Raw genomic sequence first — 23,460 nt, forward strand, 5'->3', positions numbered from 1 at the left:
GTGCATGACACTCCTTTCCATGATCTTCAGGTGCAACACCTGGTCAGAAGATGTGTAACAGGCCAGTGCACAGGCAGAATTTCCCTGTAGCTAATAGCCACCCGCCTTCCTGTTGACATATTTGAAAACAAGATGCAAAGAAACCTTCCCTTTAACGTTTAGTGCAACACTTTATAGGACCAGTGAATGGAATATCGGATTACAATTCATAGCTTTGACCTTTCAGAGCTTCAAGGCATGTTAATGGGTCGCCCGACAATATATCCTCTCTGCTTTGAAACTCAAGTGACTAGTCAATGCTGGAACAGAATTTATCTTCTAAATGAGGACCAAACTCAGAAATCTGAGGTGCATAATGACAGGGGAGGCCTTAGTGCAGGATTTCCTAAAGGTTGATTTGCTGGTTGAGTCAGTGGTAGGAAAATACAATATTAGCACTCATTTAGAAAGGACTAGAATATAAAAGCAAGGATGTAATGCTAAGGGTTTATAAGACACTGATGAAGTCTATTGTGGGTAGTTTTAGGCCCATATCTAAGAAAGGATTTGCTGGCATTCTAGAGGGTTTAAAAGGTTTAAGACAATGGTCCTGGCAATGAAGAACGTTTGATGGGTCTGAGCCAGTACTCACTGGATTTGAGAAGAATGAGGAAGATCTCATTGAAACCTATCAAATACTGAAATCCCTAAACAAAGTGGACATGTGGGAGGATGTTTCCTATTGTGGGGGAGTCTAGGACCAGAGGGAACAGCCTCAGAACACAAGGACGCCCCTCTAGAACAGAGATAAGGAGGAATTTCTTCAGCCAGAGGGCGGTGAGTCTATTGAATTCATTGCCATGGACAACTCTGGAGGCTAAGTTGTTGAGTATATTCAAGGCAGAGGTTGATAAGCTCTTGAAGGCGCCAAAGGTGATGAGGAAAAGGTAGGAGTTTGGGATTGAGAGGTATGATAAATCAGCCATGATGGAATGGTGGAGAAGACTCAACGGGCCAAATAGCCTAATTCTATTCCTATGTCTGATGGTTAGAAGGAACTGGTACTGTCCAGACAGCATCAGCAGCTGGGGGCTCTGCTCACGGACAAAAGCTTGAGTACTGTGCAGTCTTTCGTTACCCAAGCCACATGCAAACCAGAATGTGGATATAGTTGTACAGCAGGGAAACAGACCCATCAGCACAACTTGTCCATGCTGGCCAAGACCCATCTAAGTTAGTCCTATTTACTTGTATTTATCTCATATCCCTCTAAATCAGGGGTTCACAGACCCCTTGATTAGTAGTATTAGTACACAGTATAAAGGTTGGAAATCCCTGCTCTAAACCTTCACTATTCACATACTTCTTCAAGAGCTTTTTAAATGTTAATAATATTCCAGCCTCACCTACTTCCTCCAGCATTTTGCTCTCTACAAGGACCACCCTCCAGATGAAGAAGTTGTCCATCAGATTCATATTAAATCTGTCCCCTCTCACCTTAAACCTGTGCACTTTAGTTCTTGATTCTGGATCCCCGGGGAGTAAGACTGCACATTCACTCTATCTGCACCCCTCATGATTTTATATAACTCCATAGGAACACCTGTCAGTCCTCCTACAAAGAGAGTCCTAGCTGCTCAACCTCCCTCTGTAACTCAGTCCCTCGCATTCCAGCAACATCCTTAAATCCTTTCTACACTCCTTCCTAAGTAGCCGCCTCTTTCCTGTATAAGGGTGACCAACCCACTCATCATATTTCACAGGTCTTCATGGAAGAACCATAACTCCTTCATTAAAAATAGACTCAGCCCAGAATGTACTTTTTGCAGCAGCTGGTAAAATTCCACCTTCCCCAGAACATACTGGTGCAATTCTACACTGCCTTCATAGAGAGCACCCTCACATCAGCTATTACTGAATAGCTTGGTGCAGCATCCCCTTACAATATACAAAAACTACCTCTTCCTATAGATGCTGCCTGACTTGCTGTGTTCTACCAGCATTTTGTGTGTGTTGCTTGAATTTCCAGCATCTGCAGATCTTCTCGTGTGAACTGTCAGGTCAGCAGGAAACACCTCAGTCTACCGTCACTGCAGAACTTCTATGTACCCAGGACAAAGGAGCAGGCAGGAAAAAAAATATTGTGAACAGCACCCACACTGGCTTTTCCAATAGCTCCCTTCTAGAAAGCGCTGTAGAGCGACTAGAACAAAAACTTCACGCCATCTTAAAAGTTTCTTCCTCCAGGCAGTTAATCTGATCAATCTTTTGAGTTACCTCCCCCATCACTGCACTGCAAACACTTTAAACCACTTTTTATAAAGCTGTTTACATTGTAAATTCATGCTGGTATTTATGCATATCTGTACTTTTAACTTATTTTTATATACAGTGAATTCCAGTTAATTAGGCGATTGGTTAATCAGGGCAGCTGTTTATTTGAAACAACTCTTAAAGACCCGGCTGGTGGCGTAGTGGCATCAGCGTCGGACTTCGGGATGAAAGGTCCCAAGTTCGAATCCAGCTGGCTCCCTGCACTCTTTCCATCCGTGCTGGGTTACGAACTGGTGACCTCTTTGGAAACTCACCCGGCAGAAGGCAATGGCAAACCACTGCTGTAACTTGCCTCGTACGCGGCTCCCCACTACGTCAGAGAGGCGTGGAGGGAAATCGTCCACTAACCGGAGAAACTGTGGATGCGACATACCTTTCCTTTTTCCTCAAAGAACAAAAACTAAATCAAGAAAGTAGCTGGAATTCCCTTTGTTTATTTGGGACAGTATGCTACTTAATTGGGGCAGAAGACTGTTATTGAATAGTTTCTAACTAGCACCTATAAGGTCATTAGGTACACTGTGCTTAAAACGACCAGTTTTTAAATAGTATCAGTTGGATGTGTTTGTGTTCAAACAGCAGTGATTTTTGTCACTGATAGTCGGCCTGACACAAGCAGTAAAACAATTCAGAACTGCTCTGCTCACCACGGTTTCAAGCATTTAGAATTGGAGACCAGAAACGGCCGGGAATGAAAATGAAATGAATTTACAACTTCAACAGGTTAGGAATTACAGAGGTATCAACAATCATCTTGAATGTTATGATGAAAATGAAGATATTGGTAGTGTTCTAATTTCTTCTGTATTTCATTTAACTACATAAATTTTACTTGGTTAAAAAGTATAAAAAAGATAAACTATTTCCATGAAACTTCGGGTAATTAGGGCAGCCACTTAATTGGGCCAAGATCCACTGTAAATCTTTACTTGTATAAATGTTCAATGTTTATTGTTGCATGTCCTTTTTTTAATACAAAATATCTTTATTACAAATTCAGTGCTATAAATATATATACACACACACACAAACCAGTGACTAACACAATTATTTCACTACAAATAGACAATACACATTAAACTAAAATGTTTCCATCTCTGTCAATGATGGCAATAACCCCTCCCGCGGAGCCCAACAGTCCTGGAATGCCTCTATGGTCACTGTGGACTGCGCATGTTCCTTCTCGATATTTACCCGGGTATGAAATACCCCCTAAACATTACTAGGCAGTCTACCCGGGCAGATTCTGTCGCCACCCACTTCCAGGACCCACTGGCCGATTTCGCCAGCCCCAGGAGCAAGTTGTCAAGGACATCCTCATCTCTCCATGTCCCCCTCCTCACTGGATGACCATATATAAGTAGTTAAAAGTTAAAGTCTGTCCCGAGCCTTGTGGCCCATCAGGCCGGTGCTTATGCCGGTCTCTGTGGTGTGAAGCGACTGAGTACGAGACTCCCCCCCCCGGATAGGACGCCAGTCTATCACGAGGTTAACCCCCAGCATTTGCCGGTACCCATTTTCAGCTGGGTGGAATGGAGCAGTGTGTGGTTAAGTGTCTTGCTTAAAGACACAACATGCTGCCTTGGCCGAGACTTGAACCCACGACCTTCAGATCGTGAGCCCAACACCCTAACCACTTGGTCATGCTATAAATAGGGTGGGGCTAAAGTGCAACCAGAAGGTGAGAAGCAGACCATGCAGATATGCAAAAAGGGGCTGCAGCCTCACCCACCCCATGCATATGTGATACACAGTCTCCTCCAGCCCGCAGAAGTGACATGCGGCTCGGAGATCCGTGTATGAACTAAAGAACTACTGCAGGGCACCGCTCTGTGCAACAGCCTCCACCCCAGATTCCCCCATGTGCATGGGAAGAACTCCTTGTGAAGGGAGTTTATTGTTGCATGTCACGCCCTGACCAGCATACCACAGCAAATTCCAAATAGAGTGGAAGTATCCTGACTGGTTGCATCATGGCCTGATACAGCAATTTGAACACATAAGAACGCAAGAACATAGAACATTCCAGCATGGTACAGGGCCTTTGGCCCACAATGTTGTACTAACCTTTTAACCTACTCTTAAGATTAATCTAATTCCTTCCCTCCCATAACCCTCAATTTTTCTTTCGTCTATGTGCCTATCTCCTTCTACCACCTGAATAGAGCTCACTGTTCTACTCCCTCTACACCAATGACTGCGTGGCTAGGCGAAGCTCAAATGCCATGTATAAGCTTGCCAATGACACAACTGTAGTTGGCAGAATCTCGGATGATGGCGAGGAGGCATACAGCAGTGAGGCAGATCTGATGGTTGAGTGGTCTCGCAACAACCACCTGCCACTCACCGTCAGCAAGACCAAGGACATGATTGTGGACTTCAGGAAGGGGAAGTTGAGGGAACGCACACCAGTCCTCACTGAGGGGGTGAGCAGTTTCATGTTCCTGCAAGGTCAAAATCTGTGAAGATCTACCCCAATGTATTGGTAAAATTACAAAGAATGTATACTGGGCTACATTTCATTTGGACTTGAGGAGATTTGGTATGTCACCAAAGACTAGCAATTTTTTACAAATGCACTGTGAAGAACATTCTAACTGCTGGTATACATGTGTTTGTGTATTTCTTGCATATTTTTATTTATTGCCCTGTAAAGTTACTGCAAAACAACAAATTTCACAACATGTATTAGTGATGTTAAACCTGAAGCCTTAAGTCCTGTACCACCAGGTTCAGGATCAGCTACACCTTATTGGATTTGGCTGTAGAATTTTTATTTTTCTTTTAGTTTAACTTTCTACTGCTTGCTTGTATTTATATATGTATAATCATCTACATACATACAATGCAATTGTACAGTGAATTTTCCAGGAATTGCATCTTCTGTCAGCATGCTCCATACACCCATCACTCTGTGTACAAACTTTACCTCTGACACACTCTCTACACTTTCCTCCAATAAGCTTAAAATTATGCCCCCTTGAATTAACCATTTCTGCATGGGTTCAAGAAGGCAGCTCATCACTTCCTTCTCAAGGGCAACTAGTGATGGGCAATAAATGGTGGCTTAGCTGGCGACACCCACATCCCGTAAATGAATAAATTTTAAAAATCACTCAAAGACTCCCACAATCTGGGCTATGCCACCTTCTTCCAGCTCCCATGGGGCAGGAGGTTCAGAAGCCTTAAGTCCTGTACCACCAGGTTCAGGATCAGCTACACCATATTGGACTTGGCTGTAGAATTATTTTTCTTGTAGTTAACTTTCTATTGCTTGCTTGTATTTATATATGTATAACCATCTATATACATACAATTGTACAGTGAATTTTCCAGGAATTGCATTACAGTTGCTTCTATACTTTTCCAGAAGCTTCTTAATTTTCAGTAGCAGGTGACAGGCTTGAATCTGCCTGTTTTATAAGCTAATTGTTATCACTGGAATGTTGTTATCTGTCGTCTGAGTACAAGATGACCATGGCTGCTTTTTCATTTGTTCTCTCCGGCTCTCTTTCTTTGTTATTGCAACATTAATGAAACAGCCGTAAGCCGCAAGTCTTATGCTTTGTTCTTGACTTCCAAAGAACTTTTAGATTGCACAAGCATCAGGATACAACAGCTACTTCCCGTCAAACTATTCAGTTCTTGAATCAGCACATCCCTTATCACAACAGTTTACCAATAGGACCACTTTGCACTGAAATGAACTTATTGTTCGAATTGTGTTTTCTTGAAAAAAAAAAGTGGTTCATTTATTTTTCTTGTGAACGTTGGATATCTGATGCGATGTGCCTACGAAGCTGTTGCAGGTAAGTTTTTCACTGCACTTCGGTGCACGCTTGCTGCTGAATGACAGTGGACAAGCCACCCTGAACCCAACGAGCTCAGCCAAGATGCAGGAAGTCTGCCTGGAATATTCCCGCAGCTGTGTTAATATCTCCACCGCAGCAAAAGGCACACGTGCAAGCGTTGCCAATATCTGAAAGTGTGGTCACGGTGAGAGAGGAAGGAGTGCAAAGTAAGAGGCCCAAAGAGGAAGCTGCCCAGCTCAGATGTGTACAGAGATGGTATGAAAGAACCAGTCCGAGTGACAGTGTGACACTGGTGTTAGGCAGATGACAAGCAGCGTGCAAGGAGCTGAGGCTGAGGCGTTCAAGTAAGACTGAGAGAGAGGAAGATAAGCATCAGTATCAGCGGATGTTGCTGGCAGCAGACAAGACTAAAAGATCTCACTTGCAGCTTTAATGCTGTATTAACCCTTCACAGACTCCACAGGATGAAACTATCAATACTTCTCAGCACACCCTTGGCAGAATTGGGCTGAAAGAGTTAATGCCTGCCCGACCACAAATCTGCAGCCTCTGCAAGCACCGCCTCCTTCCGCCACTGTGCAATCAGACAGCCTTGCTACGGAAATCCTCAGCTGTGACTCCACGACCTCCGACCTCATGCCCGACTGACAGGGTATTTTCGGTGCCCTGCTCCATAAACCACAGCCTTCGCTATCTCTGTGGCCCCTCCCTGGGCCCTATATTCTTCCCCATCTCCACGGTCCCTCTCTGGCCCCTACACTCTTCCCCATCTCTGCAGCCCCTCTCTGGCCCCTACACTCTTCCCCAACTCTGCAGCCCCTCTCTGGCCCCTACACTCTTCCCCATCTCCGCAGCCCCTCTCTGGCCCCAACAAGACTCTATGACCTACCTCCAGAGCCCAGCGCCATTCCCCGTCTCTGCGACCTGCTTCCAGAGTTTGATGCCCCTCCCTATCTCCGTCACTCCCTCGGGCCCTGACATCTCCCCATCTCTGCAACCCCCTCAGGCCTTCCCACCTCTGCGGTTCCCACTCCCATCCCAATTTGTGACCCCTTCTCCAAGTCTCTGTAACACCTTTCAGCCCTGCACAAGAGAAGTAACTGGAGAGCTTTCTGAGGGACAGGATCTATCAGTATCTTGATTCAGAGGAGTCAGCATGACTTTGTGCACAGAAGGTTTTGTTTGACGGATTTTTTAGTTTTCTTTTGAATAGGTAACCACGAGATAAGTGAATACTGTCTACTTGGACTACAGGAAATCCTCTGACAAGATCTCGTCTGGCCTGTGAGGTTGGGTTGCATGGAGCTAATGGGGGAATTCAAAATTAAGCTCAAAGGTAGGAAGCAGAGGGTGGTGTTTGAAGGTTGTTTCTTTGGAATGAAGGTCTATGACTAGTGGTGTGCTGTATGAATTTCTGTTGAGACCCTGTTATTTGGACAAATACGACTGAGCACATCTACATACGGTTGTTGCAGGAAAGCAGCACCCATCATTAAGGACCTCACCACCCAGGTCATGCTCTCTTCTCACTGCTACCAACAGGAAGGAGGTACAGGAGCCTCAGGACCCACATTATCAGGTTCAGGAACAGTTATTACCCCTCAACCATGAGGCTCTTGAACCAGAAGAGAACTTCACCTCAACACTGATCTGTTCCCACACCAAGTGTCTCACATTCATCTCATATTCTCAATACTTATTGCTCATTTTTCCTTTTTGTAGTCTTGTGCCCATTGGTTGTCTGTCCATCCTGTTGCGTGTAGTTTCTCGTTACTTCCATTGAGTTCCTTTGTATTTACTGTGAATGCCAGCAAGAAAATGAATATCAGCATAGTATGTGGTGACAGAAATGGACTTTGATAATAAATCTACTTTGAAATTTGAACTTCTGAAAAGATTTGGATACAAATAGACAGGTCTTGACCAGTAAGTTTATAACTGACATAAAATTGGGAGGTGTTGATAGTGAAGAAGGCTATTGTACATTGGAATCAGAATCAGGTTTATTAGCACCGGCATGTGTCATGAAATTTGTTAACTTAGCAGCAGCAGTTCAATACAATACATAATATAAAAGCAAAAATAATTTTTAAAAAATTAAATCCTTTCCAAATCTTTTTTTTAAACTTATATTATATGATTAGAGGAGCGGAGTTAACGACATTACTGGACGTGTCTGATACAAGATATTGGTCTAGCCCTGTTTTTTTTGGGGGGGGTTCTGTTTTTCTTTTGGGGATTTTTTTGTTTATATATTTTTTTTCTTTTTATTTCTTTTTTATGACTAATTTCATTATGAGTTTGGAAGTCTTTTATATCTATGTTACTTAAAATCTGTTTTGTATATGCTGATTAAGATTATTCCAATCTCTTTGTACCAATTTTGTTATTGAGTTTATAATTTTGAAAAATAAAAAGATTTAAAAAGAAAGAAAGAAAAAATTAAATAAGTAAATCAATTACAGTGTATGTATATTGAATAGACTAAAAATGGCGCAAAGAACATAAATAATATATTAAAACAGTGAAGTAGAGTTCACAGGTTCAATGTCCATTGAGGAATCCAATGGCAGAGGGGAAGAAGCTGTTCCTGTCACTGAGTATGTACCTTCAGGCTTCTGTACCTCCCACCTGATGGCAACAGTGAGAAAAGGGCATGCCCTGGGTGCTGGAGGTCCTTAATAATGGACGCTACCTTTCTGAGACACCACTCCTTGAAGATGTCCTGCTTCTTTGTAGGCTAGTGCCCAACATGGAGCTGACTACATTTACAACCTTCTTTCGGTTCTGTGCAGTAGCCCCTTCGTACAGACAGTGATGCAGCCTGTCAGAATGTTCTCCACGGTACAACTATAGAAGTTTTTGAGTGTACTTGTTGACATACCAAATCTCTTCAAGCTCCTAACGAAGTATAGTCGCTGTCTTGCCCTCTTTATAACTGCATTGATATGTTGGGACCAGGTTAGATCCTCAGAGATCTTGACACCCAGGAACTTGGAACTGCTCTCTCCACTTCAAATCCCTCTATGAGGATTGGTATGTGTTCCTTCATCTTACCCTTCCTGAAGTCCACAATCAGCTCTTTCGTCATACTGACACTGAGTGCAAGTTTGTTGCTGCGACACCACTCCACTAGTTGGCCTATCTCACTCCTGTATGCCCTCTCGTCACCACCTGAAATTCTACCAACAATGGTTGTATCATCAGCAAATTTATTTGAGCTATGCCTAGCCAGTCATGGGTATATAGAGAGTAAAGCAGTGGGCTAAGCACAAACCCCTGAGGTGACACCAATGTCGATCATCAGCGAGGAGATGTTATCACCAATCTGCACAGATTATAGTCTTCCGGTTAGGAAGTCAAGGATCCAATTGCAGAGGAAGATACAGAGACCCAGGTTCTGTAACTTCTCATTCAGGATTGTGGGAATGATGGCATTAAATGCTGAGCTATAGTCAATGAACAGCATCCTGACATAGGTGTTTGTGCTGTCCAGGTGGTCTAAGGTTGTGTGAAGAGCCATTGGGATTGCACCTGGTGTTGACCTATTGTGGCGATAGGCAATTTGTAATGGATCAATAGACAATAGGTGCAGGAGTAGGCCATTCGGTCCTTCGAGCTAGCACCGCCATTCACTGTGATCATGGCTGATCATCCAGGTCCTTGCTGAGGCAGGAGTGCAATCTAGTCATGACCAGCCTCTCAAAGCATTTCATCACTGTAGATGTGAGTGCTACCAGGCAATAGTCATTAAGGCAGCTCACGTTATTCTTCTTAGGCACTCGTATAATTGTTGCTTTTTTGAAGCAAGTGGGAACTTCTGCCTGTAGCAGTGAGAGGTTGAAAATGCCCTTGAACACTTCCACCAGTTGGTTGGCACAGGTTTTCAGAACCTTGCCAGGTACTCCATCGGGACCTTCAGCCTTGCAAGGGATCACTCTCTTTAAAGACAGCCTAACATCGGCCTTTGAGACAGAGATCACAGGGTCAGCAGGTGCAGCAGGGACCTTCACAGCTGTAGTTATATAGAAGGCGTTCAATTCATCTAGTAGTGAAGCATCACTGCCATTCATGCTATTGGGTTTCCCTTTGTAGAAAGTAATGTCTTGCAAACCCTTCAAGAGTTGTCGTACATTCGATGTCGCCTCCAACCTCGCTTGAAGTTGTCTGTTCACCCTTGAAGTAGCCCTCTGCAAATCATACCTGGTTTTCTGGTACAGATCTGGGTCGTCAGACTTGAATGCCACAGATCTAGCCTTCAACAGACGACGCACCTTCCAGTTCATCCACGGCTTTTGGTTTGGGAATGTACAGTAAGTCTTTGTAGGCAAACAGTCATCCACACAAGTTTTAATGAAGCCGGTAACAGCTGCAGCATACTCATCCAGATTCTAAGATGAATCCCCGAATACAGTCCAGTCCACCCATTCAAAGCAGTCTTCCAAGTGCTCCTGTGTTTCCCTTGTTGGTCCTCACTGCTGGTGCTGCAGTCTTCAGTCTCTGCCTATACTCAGGGAGTAGAAATACAGCTAGGTGATCAGACTTCCCAAAGTGAGGACGTGGAATAGCACGGTAGGCATTCTTGATGGTGGTGTAACAGTGGTCCAGTGTGTTGTTTCCTCTGGTATTGCAAGTGATCTGTTGATGGTAGTGGCTTAGTGATTTTTTCAAACTGGCCTGGTTAAAATCCCCCAAAACGATGAAGGCGTTAGGGTGCGCTGTTTTGTACACGTTGATCCCATTGCTCAGATCATCCAAAGCCTGATTAACATTGGCCTAAGGTGGAATGTATACTGCTGCCAAAATAATCCCGAAAATCCCGGTAGGTAAAAAGTGGAATCTTGATCAGTTAGGGAAGTGGGGCGAGGAGTGGAAAATGGATTTCAACAAAGATAACTGGGGTCGGCATGAACTGATGAACAAAGGGCCTGTATCTGTGCTGTATTGCTCAAGGACTCAAAGCCTCTACACCACTCCTGATCTCTGTAACCCCTTCTAACCCATAAACCTGCTTCATGAACCCACTACACCCCTCCTGATTGAAGTAGCACCCTCTAGCCCAGGAATTCCCATTTTTAAAAAAATAACGTGGACCCCAGGCTTTCTAACCGATACTCACCTTCTCATACCTGTAACCTCCTCTCCTGCCTTTCCCCTTGCTATTATCCAGCCCTAACACTCATCCCCATCCCTGTAACCCCTTCAACCTCCTACATCCCTCTCCCTCTACTCATCTCTCTCTTTCTAACACTCTCCAGCTGCTCCATCCCTTCCTATCTCCGAAACCACCCACCACTATCCACATAATCGTTTGACGCCCATCTGTTACCCGTTTGGTCAGAAGTTACCGAGCTCCCCTGTGCCCACTTTGTGCTCTGTGGAAAGGGGGCCTCCAGAACTACACCTCCTCCAAGCTGGTGTTTGCACCCGTCAGTGCTGTCACTTCTCATGCCCGATATTAATTTGCGGTCATCGGAAGAATGTGCAAACTCCATGCAGAGAGCACTAGGAGTCAGGATCAAACCAGAACTTACTAGCTGCCGCGATGCGCATTTTGGTCTAGTAAGAGACGTGGTGAGGCAGAGGGTCAATGTTTCCATCTTTATTTCATCTCTCAAGCTTTCACAGAGACACCAAAGTAACAAATTCTGGGCTCACACTCACACTGGTGGCCAACATGCACGGTGACTGCCCCACTGCCAGGCAGTAACCCCCAACACCACTCCCCACCTTCCAAACAGACAATAGAGACAATCGTCTAGCCCCACCCTCCATCACTGTGACACCACGTGCCCTTCACAGCCCAGCGAGCCAGAAGTATCGGTCACTCAGTCCACTTGCAGGCAGAATGCCCTGTGACGCCCCAACTCTCGGGCCATGTTGTAACCCCTCGCTCAGACAAGGCAGGGATAATGATGCAAAAATCAACACACGGATAACTATCCCGATTCACAAGAGTGAACCAACACCGTCAGGAGGGAACACAAGCCAACACTTCCACTGAGGGGGAGAGGACCACACCTTCAGAACAGCAGTGAGGTGATAGATCTGTACTGTGAAAAGGTGGAGGCTGTGGCAGAGCCTCATCAGAAGAGGCAGCGTGGCTTAGTCAGAGTCCTCGTGGGTGAGACCCTAAACTGGACTCCACCTGCCCACTCCTATGGGCATTTAAGATTCAAAGAGGGCAACACTGCATGTTGGTTCCCCACATGCCCTGCCGTCACCCAGCGCCAGGCAGAGACAGGGACTGTGGAGCATGGGGGCACGTGATGTACAAACACGACCCAGCACCACCCCCCCCAACTCCCGAGCCTATACGACTCACTCCCAACATGTGGCATGCACACAATAGACAAGAGGAAAAGAAACCAACCGCGTTACAAACACTGTAGTTTGCCACAACATGCAGTGTACTATCCTGGATTTGCGGGAGTGGGGGGGGGGGAAACAAACATTTGGGGGTACTGCCACCACCAAGCTCCTACCCGACCCGACTGGCGGAGATGGCTGCCTGCAACTCTGGCTCGTTCACCAGCCTCAGCCTGCGCAAGGCCTCGACCAGCTGCTCCTTGGCATTGCCGATGAAAGTGTTGGTCAGGAAGGCAGGCAGTCCCCCGAAGCCATCCCGCAGGGTGTAGAGGGGCACCCGGATGATTCCCAGCACCTGTGGGCACAGGCAGCAGAGGACAGCACTGTGAGGCAAGGCTCCTAGAAGGGTGGGCGGGGTGGGGAAGGGGTGGAAAGAGTCTGTGGCGGTGCTGAGGGAACACTGCTGCTTCACGGCTTTGGAGACCCCAGTTTGGTCCTGACCTCTAGTGCTGTACTGTGGTTGGGGAGTTTTCTCATCCTCCCTGTGACCCTGGGGGCTTACCCGACAGATGCTCCAGTTTCCTTCCACATCCACGATGACTTGCAGGGTCGGTTGGTTATTTGGCTGCTGTAAGTAGCCTCAGTTGACAGGAGTTTTAGAGTAAATAGGTGGTTGATGGTTGGCGTGGAATCTGGCTCGAATGGCCTGTAACCCTGCTGTAATTTTCTATGACTACTGAAAGGCCTGGATAGCGCATAACATGGAGATGATGTTTACATCAGTGGGAGTGTCTGGGACCACATGGCACAGCCTCAGAATAAAGGGAAGTCTCTTTAGATTACAAATGCTAGAGATTGGTGAATCTGTGGAATTTATTGCCACAAACAGCTACGGAAGCTAAGTCATTGGATATATTTAAAGCTGAAGTTGACAGATTTTTGATTGGCAAGTGGTTTGGTGGGGGGGGGGGAGTCAGACATGCTTGAATGGCAGACTCAATGGACTAAAATGGTCTATTTCTGCTCCTATATCTTACGGTACAGGAATGGTAGAGAGGTAGGTAGGAAGGCCAGTTCTTGGGGCACCTGCCAGAGGCTCAACTTGCTCATGTTCAGTTCAGTCACTATTAGATCCCATTAGGAGTTTGGCTGATCCTTAACCCTACAGAAAGGCCATAAGACATAGGAGATTAGGCCATTCGGCCCATTGAGTCTGCTCTGCCATTTGATCATGGCTGATTTTTATTTATTTTATTTCAAGATACAGGCCTTTCTGCCCAAACAGTCCATACTGACCACTGTGCCCACCTTGCTAGAGCCAATTTCTTGTGTTTGGCCCATATCTCTTTAAACCCCACCTACATGAATGTCTCTTAAATGATGGTATTGGCAGCTTGTATTCTCAACCCTCTACGTTAAGGAAATTTCCCTCGGGTCCCTCTTAAATCTTTCCCTCAACCTCATTTTGGAACCCCCCCCCTTACCATTCACCGCATCTCATAGGATTAAGATTAGCTTTGTTTGTCACATGTATATACAAACACTGAGTGGCAGGTGGACCTACGTCTCTACCAAAGGCGCTTTTTCCCTCTGCCCAGTCCCGATCGGGGTCACGTGAAGCCATGGCAGCAGGTGGTGGATGGTTGTGGAAGCAGCTGATGCACATCACAGGTCCTAGTTATGTGACCACTGATGCCAGGCAGACAACCTCCGAAGAGTATTGATAATGGCTGGGGGGGGGGGGTCACCCATCTTGTAAAGACACTGCCCAGAAGCAGGCAATGGCAAACCACTTCCATAGAAAAATTTGCTAAGAACAATCATGGTCAAGACAGTAATCACCTTTGTCATATGACACTGCACATGATGAATACAGGAACATATAGTGTTTCTCTATAGATCTATAGAAATACGTCAACGACCAACACAGCCCGAGATTGTGCTGGGGGCAGCCCACAACTATCACTATGCTTCCAATTCCAACGTAGCTTGTTCTCAATTTACTGCCCCTCACCGGTATGTCTTTGGAATGTGGGAGGAAACCAGAACACCCAGAAGAAACCCATGCAGTCTTGGGGAGAATGCACAAATTCCTTATATAGAGCGGTGGGAATTAAACTGAGATTGCAGGCGCTGTAAAGCACTATGCTACCCTGTCCTACCACCCCCTATAGCCCTGGCAACATCCTATACGTGACTCCAGTCCCAATAAGGTAACTAGGGCAACAAATGCAACTTTCGCACGTTAAAGTAAATTCAGTAGCAGCAGGCTCAGATCACTGCTAGTATTACATAATCTTGAAAATCGGTGATTATTTTCATATATTCACTGATACAAAAGAGATGCAACCAACTTTACTCTGACCCACCTCCCCAAAATATTCCTCCCCCACCCCCTACTGTGACTCAACACGGAATATGCTGCAGTGTAATCCATGTGATTAAGAACACTGCGGTGTGAATCATCCACTGACACCTCTTCAGTTGCACTGGGAAGCTGCTTTCAGTATTTCCACATTGAATACGATCTGAGACACAAACAGAAGGATGAGCAGCAGGATCATTTACTGAGGCAGCAGTGCCAAACACCACACTGGGATACTGCTGCTCAGCCCAGCAAGCCTGGGATAGCTCTCTCTCAAACAGCACTTAGACCCACAGCCTGGGGCGTTAAATGGACATGGGAAAGCCAGTGGATGTAGTGTACCTGGACTTTCAGAAAGCCTTTGACGAGGTCCCACATAGGAGGTTAGTGGGCAAAATTAGAGCACGTGGTATTGGGGGTAGGGTACTGACACGGATAGAAAATTGGTTGGCAGACAGGAAACAAAGAGTAGGGATTAACGGGTCCTTTTCAGAATGGCAGGCAGTGACTACTGAGGTGCCGCAAGGCTCGGTGCTGGGACCGCAGCTATTTACAATACACATTAATGATTTAGATGAAGGGATTAAAAGAAACATTAACAAATTTGCAGATGACACAAAGCTGGGTGACTGTGAAATGTGAGGAGGATGTTATGAGAATGCAGGGTGACTTGGACAGGTTGGGTGAGTGGGCAGAAGCAGTTTAATGTGGATAAATGTGAAGTTATCCACTTTGGTGGCAAGAACAGGAAGCCAGATTACTACCTGAATAGTGTCAAATTAGGAAAAGGAGAAGTACGACAAGATCTGGGTGTCCTTGTTCATCAGTCACTGAAAGTAAGCATACAGGTACAGCAGGCAGTGAAGAAAGCTAATGGCATGTTGGCCTTCAGAACAAGGGGAGTTGAGTATAGGAGCAAAGAGGTCCTTCTGCAGTTCTGCAGGGTCCTGGTGAGACCCCACCTGGAGTATTGTGTGCAGTTTTGGTCTCCAAATTTGAGGAAGGACATTCTTGCTATTTATTGAGGGAGTGCAGCGTAAATTCACTGAGTTAATTCCAAGGATGGCGGGAATGTCATATGTTGAAAGATTGGAGCGACTGGGCTTGTATACACTGGAATTTAGAAGGATGAGAGGGGATCTGATTGAAACATAAGATTATTAAGGGATTGGACATGCTGGAGGCAGGAAACATGTTCCTGATGTTGGAGGAGTCCAGAACCAGAGGCCACAGTTTAAGAATAAGGGGTAGACCACTTAGAACGGAGTTGAGGAAAAACTTTTTCACACAGAGGGTTGTGGATCTGTGGAATGTTCTGCATCAGAAGGCAGTGGAGGCCAATTCTGTGGATGCTTTGAAGAAAGAGTCAGATAGAGCTCTTAAAGATAGCGGAGTCAAGGGATATGGGGAGAAGGCAGGAACAGGGTACTGATTGTGGATGATCAGCCATGATCACAGTGAATGGCGGTGCTGACTCGAAGGGTCGAATGGCCTACTCCTGCACCTATTGTCTATTACTCTGACTCCTCAGCAATGTATCCCAAACACCTGTCTGTTCCCTTCAGACTCACCCATTCCTGTGTTCATCTGACCAGGCTCTGTCACTGTCCAAAGACCCACATCCCATGTCCCTGTTTTGTTCACCCATCACCCGAAAATCACTGAGCCTCACCGCCCTTGGTCTGGCAACATTGAAATTCCTCTTCATTTTAGACTTGCCCCTATAACTCCCATCTCCAAAGACCCTGCAGCCCCTAACCCTACCCTATCTGTCACCAGTACAGCCCCTGCACCCCTCTCCATCTCCATAACCCCTGCAGCCCCTAATCTAATTCAGTCTGTCACCAGTCCTGTTCCTACACCCCTCTCCATCTCTGTAACCCTTGCAGCCCCTAACTCTACCACCTGTAACCCCTCCTCCCCTACACACCTCCCCATCTCTGTAGTTCCTGCAGCCCCCAGCCCCCAACCCTAATACGAGGAGTTCCTCCACAAGTCACCCCTCCTCCCAATCTCCATAACCCCTGCAGCCCCTAACCCCACCCGGTCTGTCACTTGGCCAGCCCCTACACCCCTCTCCGTCTCCGTAATGCTTGCAGGCCCAAACTCCACCTGCTGTTGCCAGTCATCCGCTACACTCCCCTCTATCACTCGTGCAGCCACTAACCCCACCACCTATCACCATTCTGGTTCCTACACCCCTCTCTGTCTCAGTCTTTGTAGCCTCTGCAGCCCCTAACCCTATCCTGTCTGTCACTCTTCCAACCCCTACACCCCTCTCCATCTCCGGGAACCCTTGCAGCCCCTATCCTGTCTGTCACCAGTCCTGTCCCTACACCCCTCTCCATCTCCATAATCCCTGCAGCCCCTAACTCTCTGGTCGACTGCCACCAACTAGTAGTGTTCCGCAGGGGTCGGGTGTTGGGACCGCTTCTTTTTATGCTGTATATCAATGATTTAGATGATGGTATAGATGGATTTGTGGCTAAGTTCAGAGATAACATGAAGATTGGTAGAGGGGCAAGTAGTGTTGAGGAAACAGGTAGGCTTACAGAAGGACTCAGATTAGGAGAATGAGCAAGAAAGTGGGAAATGAAATATAATGTTGGAAAATGCATGGTCATACACTTTGATAGTAGAAATAAATGTGCAATCTATTTTCTAATGAGGAGAAAATCCAAAAATCTGAGCTACAAAGGGACTTGGGAGTCCTTGTGCAGAACACCCTAAAGGTTAACTTGCAGGTTGAGTCAGTGCTGTGGACTGCAAATTGAATGCTAGCTTTCATTTCAAGAGGTCTGGAATACAAGAGCAGGGATGTGATGCTCAGGTTTTATAAAGCATTGGTGAGGCCTCACCTTGAATATTGTGAACAGTCTTGGGCTCATCTAAGAAAAGATGTGCTGGCATTGGAGAGGATTCAGAGGAGGCTCACAAGGATGATTTCGGGAATGAAAGGGTTACCATACACGGAGCATTTGATGGTTCTGGGCCTGTACTCACCGGAAATTAGATGGATGAGGGGGGGATCTCACTAAAACTTTTCAAATGTTGAAAGGCCTAGACAGAGTAGATGCAGAAAGGATGTTTCCCATGGTGGGGGAGTCTCAGACAAGAGGACACAGCCCCAGGATAGAGGGGTGACCATTTAAAACAGAGATGCAGAGAAATTTCTTTAGCCAGAGGGTGGTGAATTCGTGGAATTTGTTACGACAGGCTGCTGTGGAGGCCAGTTCATTGGGTGTATTAATGCAGAATTCAATAGGTTCTTGATTGGATTCGGCATCAAAGGAAGAATGCTGGGGAGTGGGGCTGAGAAGGGGAGAAAGAGGATCCAGTATGATTGAATGGCAGAGCAGACTCAATGGGCCAGATGGCCTAATTTTGCTCCTATGTCATATGGTCTAACCCCACCCCATCTGTCACCACTCTGGTCCCTCCACCCCTCTGCATTTCTGGGACCCCTGCAGGCCCTAACTTTATTCTGTCTGTCACCATCCTGCCCCTATACCCCTCTACAACTTTGTCACCCCCACAGTCCCAAACCCTATTCGGTCTATCACCCGCCCAGCCCCTACAACACTGTCTGTACTGTAACTCCTGCAGCCCCCTAACCCCACCACATCTGTCACCACTCTGGTCTCTACACACCTCTCCTATCTCTGGGAACCCCTGCAGCCCCTATCCCTATCCCCTCTGTCACCAGTCCTATCCCTACACCCCTCTCCATCTCCATTACTCCTGCAGCCCCTAACCCTATCCTGTCTGTCACCAGTCCTGCTCCTACACCCCTCTCCTTCCATGAACCCCTGCAGACCCTAACCCCACCCCATCTGTCATTCCTCCAGCCCCTACATCCCTGTCTCCATAACCCCCTCTGTAGCTACCTCTTCCTTCCCACTTCCATAAACCCTCTGACCCAGAACACCATGACCTCCTTCATCCACCACTTCCTGTCTCAAAGCTCCTCCTCCCTGTCCCTGCAAAGCCCTCCTCCCAATGACAAACCCCCACCCTGTAACACCCCCACACCATCTCTGAGACCTACCTAACCCCATTCTTCTGTCTGTTATACGCTGCAGCATCTAAACTGACTGGTTCCCATCTTCATGACCCTCTCCACCCCAGAAAACCTCTTCCACATTTCCAAGATACCCTTCTATCTCTACTTATCCCTCCTCCTCTCCATGAACCCTTCCACCCCACCTGTGACATCCTGCAGCCCCTAACCATGTCCCGCCCCGGTGTCCAAGGTCCCCTCTGACACCCATGTCCCCCTCTGACACCCATGTCCCATGATCCCCTTTCCCTATAAATACCCCCAATGCGACACCTACAACCCCTTCCCATCTCTGTGACCTCCTCTGGCACATTCTCCAGCTCTGACTCTTACACTGCTTCCTATCCCTATAACACCCATCAAGACCCTACAACCACTGCAGCCGCTCCACCCAACTGATGTCCAAAGGTCCAGTCACCTACCGCAACACCAGCTACATCCGACGAACAGTGTCATAACCCTGTCAGCACACAGAACTTGGAGTGGGTTCAGGCCCGATCCCCCCCTGTGGAAGTCGCAACAAGGCAAGCATAAGATAATGTCCAAGCCAGGGTAGTTGATAGAGTGCAGTCAGCCCAGGCAAGCACGGCCAATGAAGAGAGGAATCTAGGGTAATACTAGTGGACGTTTACTTATTTTGAAATATGATTGGCCTTTAACGTGGAGATTCTATTGGCTATTAATATTTGAAATACCATAGTGTGATTGGTGATGCAAATAGGGAATGGGAACATCCCAAAAGGTTAGTCAATATCTATATCCATCTAGTCAATTGCTGGATAAAATATTATTTCTTTGCTCAATCTTCAGGACAGTGTGAAAGGGGCCACGCTGTTCTCCTGGTGAACAAGTGTGTTTGAGGAGCGAGTGCGAAATTTTAGAGTCCAGTTAATCAGTGACAACACCCCCCCCCCCTTACCTCACGCCCATGGTCTTTCGCCTGAACGGCACACATTTCCACCTTGCGTAGTTCCTCCAAAGAGATCCTCTTGGTGAAGAAGTGGGCCACCACCTTCTGGGGGAGTGCCTCAGTGGCATGGGAGCTGGCATAGTCCACCTCCGTGATCTGCAGACCCTTGCCGTCCCAACCCAGCTCCTCGCCCAGCTCGCGGTTCAGCCCTTCCTCCAGAGTGTTGTCCCGGGGGTCCACAAAGCCGCCCGGGAAACCAATCTTCCCGTCGAAACGCATCTGCATCTGTGGGGAGGGAGGGAAGTTACGGTACAGGGCTTCGGGGAAAGGCGGGGTGGGGGGAGACTCCAGGTCTTGGCTGTATGCGTGACTTCACAGAGCTGTCTCCCTGTTCACCGATAATTTTACTATTCTCCTGTCTCTGCCCTTTACTCACCTTCTTCCCCTCAGTATCACCCCCAGCTACTTACAACTTCTTCCCCCTGAGTGTTAAGCCCCTCTCCAGGTAATTAGCTCACTATCACTTGGTACTTACACCCACCTCATCCAGTATTTACCCCCTCTCCTGACATCCAATTCATTCTCCTCAGTTGTTTACCCCTATCCACTCCAGTTATTTGTTGGCTTCTCCCCGTGGCATTTATACTCACCCCTGCCTCACCTGTTTTCTACCTGGGTATTTACCCCCTCCCCGAATATTCAGTCCCTGGATACCAACCACTCAGCAGTTAAACCCCACACACATACCCTTCTCCCAATTATTTTCCTTGCTCCCCAGGATATTTCCACCTCTTCTAACTTCCCCCAGGATTTATCACACTCCCCCAGGTGATTCACCCTTCCCACCTACCCTGAGTATATTGTCTTCTGGACACGGACTGCTCAGTATTTAACCAACACACAGACGCCCTTCCCTCAAACATTTGCTCATTTCCCTAAGATATTCACCCCCTTCCCCAGGGTACTCACCTACTCACTCCTTCCTTCCTGCAGAGATCTATCACCCTATCTACAGGAGAATTACTCTCCATTGTATTTAATCCCTCCTACCTCAGGGATATTTAACCTCCCTCCTCAAGGATACTTACGCACCCTCCCACGGGTAATTTAACCCTCTTTCCTGATGGTACTTACATCCCCCTGGCCTCCCCAGGACATTCACACCCTCCCTACCCTGTGTATCTACACTACTCACACAGCCCTTTCTCCAAAGAGGTATTTAACCCCTCATATTTATATGCCATCCATACTCCAGACATCTATCACCCTCTTCTCTGCCCTGGTATTTACATTCTCCCACCCGCACCTTCCTGGGGAATTTATCACTTTCCCTTCTCAGGCCATTGGCACCACCTCACCCTCAGTGTATTTAAGTCCTACTCCCCTGGGAATTTGTACAAACCCGAGATTATTTTAGCTCTCTTGTATTTACCCCCTGCTCTCCAGATATTTATCCTCTGGGTATTTAATCTCCCTGAGTTATTTACCCTCTCTGTAGGGTATTTATCTCCTTCCCTTCCTCAGTTATACTCCATCCTCCCATAGGATATTTAAGTCCCTTTGTGATACTTACTTCTCTCCATTTGTTATTTGCCCACACAGAATTTACCCCCAGGGTATTTCCTTCCTCCCCAGGTTATTTACGAGGCACTTATGTCCCAGGGTTATTTAACTGCTCTCCCAGTATTTTATCCCGGGGCTTTTACCTCACTCCTCCGGGTTATTTAAAAGCTGGAATTTTCTCCTCTCTCCACAAATATTTAACCTTGGGGGTATTTAGCTAACAACCGCGTGCCTAGGGGCATTTACCCCCCCCCCACGGGGTATTTTCTCCCCATGTTATTTACACCCCAGAGTTGACTCCAGTTTATTTATCTCCAACATAAACCACCTCCCCGAAGTATTTATTCCTGTTTACTGTCCTTGGTGTACTTACCCACCCCTTAACCCCAGTATTTACCCCTTCCCGGGATATTTACGCACCAACACTGCATATCTGAGGGGGATTTTGCCGAAGAGTTTTCCCGGCTCCGCCGCGTATAACATAGCGTGACAGGCATGCTTGTAGCCAGCCAAGGAGCGAGAGTCACGCCGCGACACCGGCCGATAGCCCGGCTCCGCCATCACCTCAGCCCGGTCCGTCCTCCAGCCGCTTGGCTGCTGCTCAGCGACCGATCCCGCCTCTGCCACCTGCCACCTGCCGCCCTCTCACCCACTCAGCCAATCAACGCAACCAACTGGCTCACACAGCCAATCAACAGCCAGAGTACTACCCACGTTAAAATCTCAGTGGCAGCCTCCGGGTCAAGGCAACCAATCAACATCCGTCTCGAGAATCACGCAGATATACACCCGCCTCCCGTCCCACGCGGCCATTCTGGGATGCAGTCACCGCCCCCTTGTGGGTGTAGCCAATCGCACAGCCAAACCGAACCCACGCTCACCGCCTCCTTTCCCGTTGACCAATCGGAAATGAGATCCCTCCTGCGCCCACAACGCCTTGGCAACCGTCGCCCCATGACCCACGCAACCAATCAACAGCCGCTTCCAGCCTCTGAGGCAAGTAAAATACTGCAGCCGCTGAGCATCTGAAATAAAACTAGAAATACAACTAGAAATACATACAAAATGCTCGAGGAGCTCAGCAGGCCGGGCAGCATTTATGGAAACAGTTGACGTTTCGGGACAAGACCCTTCATCAGGACTGGAAAAAAAGAGATTAGAAGTCAGAATAAGAAGGTGAGGGTGGAGAGCAAGAAGTACAAGGTGATGGGTAAAACCGGGAAAGGGGGAAGGTAGAAGTAAAGAGCTGGGAATTCGATTGATGAATCAGAAGACTATGGAAGAAAGGGAAGGGGGGAGCACCAGAGGGAGGTGACAGGCAGGTAAGGAGATAAGGTAAGAGAGGGAAATGGGAATGCAGAATGGTGAACGTGGTGGTGGAGGGGAAGGCAATCACGGGAAGTTCAAGAAATCGATGTTCGTGCCATCAGGTTGGAGGCTACCCAGACGGAATGTACGGTGTTGCTCCTCCAACCTGCGTGTGGCATCTTCATGGCCATAGAGGAGGCCGTGGACTGATGGGTCAGAATGTGAATGGGAAGTGGAATTGAAACGGATGGCCATCGGCAGGTCCAGCCTTTTCTGCAGATGGAGTGTAGGTGCACAGCGAAGCAGTCTCCCAATCTATGTTGGGTCTCACCAATATTCAGGCGCCCACATTGGGAGCACCAAACACAATAGACTCACAGGTGAAGTGTCGCCTCACCTGGAAGGACTATTTGAGGCCCTGAATGGTGGTGAGGGGGGAGCTGTAGGGGAAGGTCTCTTGTTTCTGCAAAAAAACCAGGGCAGACTCAAGCTCCCGGAAGTTTAAAGTCCAAAGTTCAAATAAAATTTTAATATCAAAGTATGTATATGTCACCATATACAACCTTGAGATTCATTTTCTTATGGTCCTACTCAACAATATAGAGTAGTAACAATAACAGGATCAATGAAAGATCAACCAGAGTGAAGAAGACAACAAACCACAGATACAAATGTAAATAAATAGCAATAAATAATAAGAACATGAGATGGACAGTCCTTGAAAGTGAGTCCATGGATTGTGGGAACATTTTGATGATGACACAAGTGAAGCTGAGTGTAGTTATCCCCTTTTGTTCAAGAGCCTGATGGTTGAGGGCTA

General features: G+C 47.0%; 1 protein-coding gene across 1 annotated transcript; it reads right to left on the reverse strand.

The window, feature by feature from the left end:
* Positions 1 to 11,695: 11,695 nt before the first annotated feature.
* zgc:103759 (U8 snoRNA-decapping enzyme) lies at positions 11,696 to 21,956 on the reverse strand. The gene is made up of 3 exons (XM_063035532.1): positions 21,753 to 21,956; positions 19,779 to 20,054; positions 11,696 to 12,789 (listed from the first exon to the last, which is right to left on the reverse strand). The coding sequence occupies exons 1-3, from the start codon at positions 21,891 to 21,893 to the stop codon at positions 12,607 to 12,609; spliced, it is 600 nt and encodes a 199-aa protein (XP_062891602.1). The 5' UTR covers positions 21,894 to 21,956; the 3' UTR covers positions 11,696 to 12,606.
* Positions 21,957 to 23,460: the final 1,504 nt, after the last annotated feature.

The sequence above is a fragment of the Mobula hypostoma genome, chromosome 28, assembly GCF_963921235.1.
Source record: "Mobula hypostoma chromosome 28, sMobHyp1.1, whole genome shotgun sequence".
NCBI lineage: Eukaryota > Metazoa > Chordata > Chondrichthyes > Myliobatiformes > Myliobatidae > Mobula > Mobula hypostoma.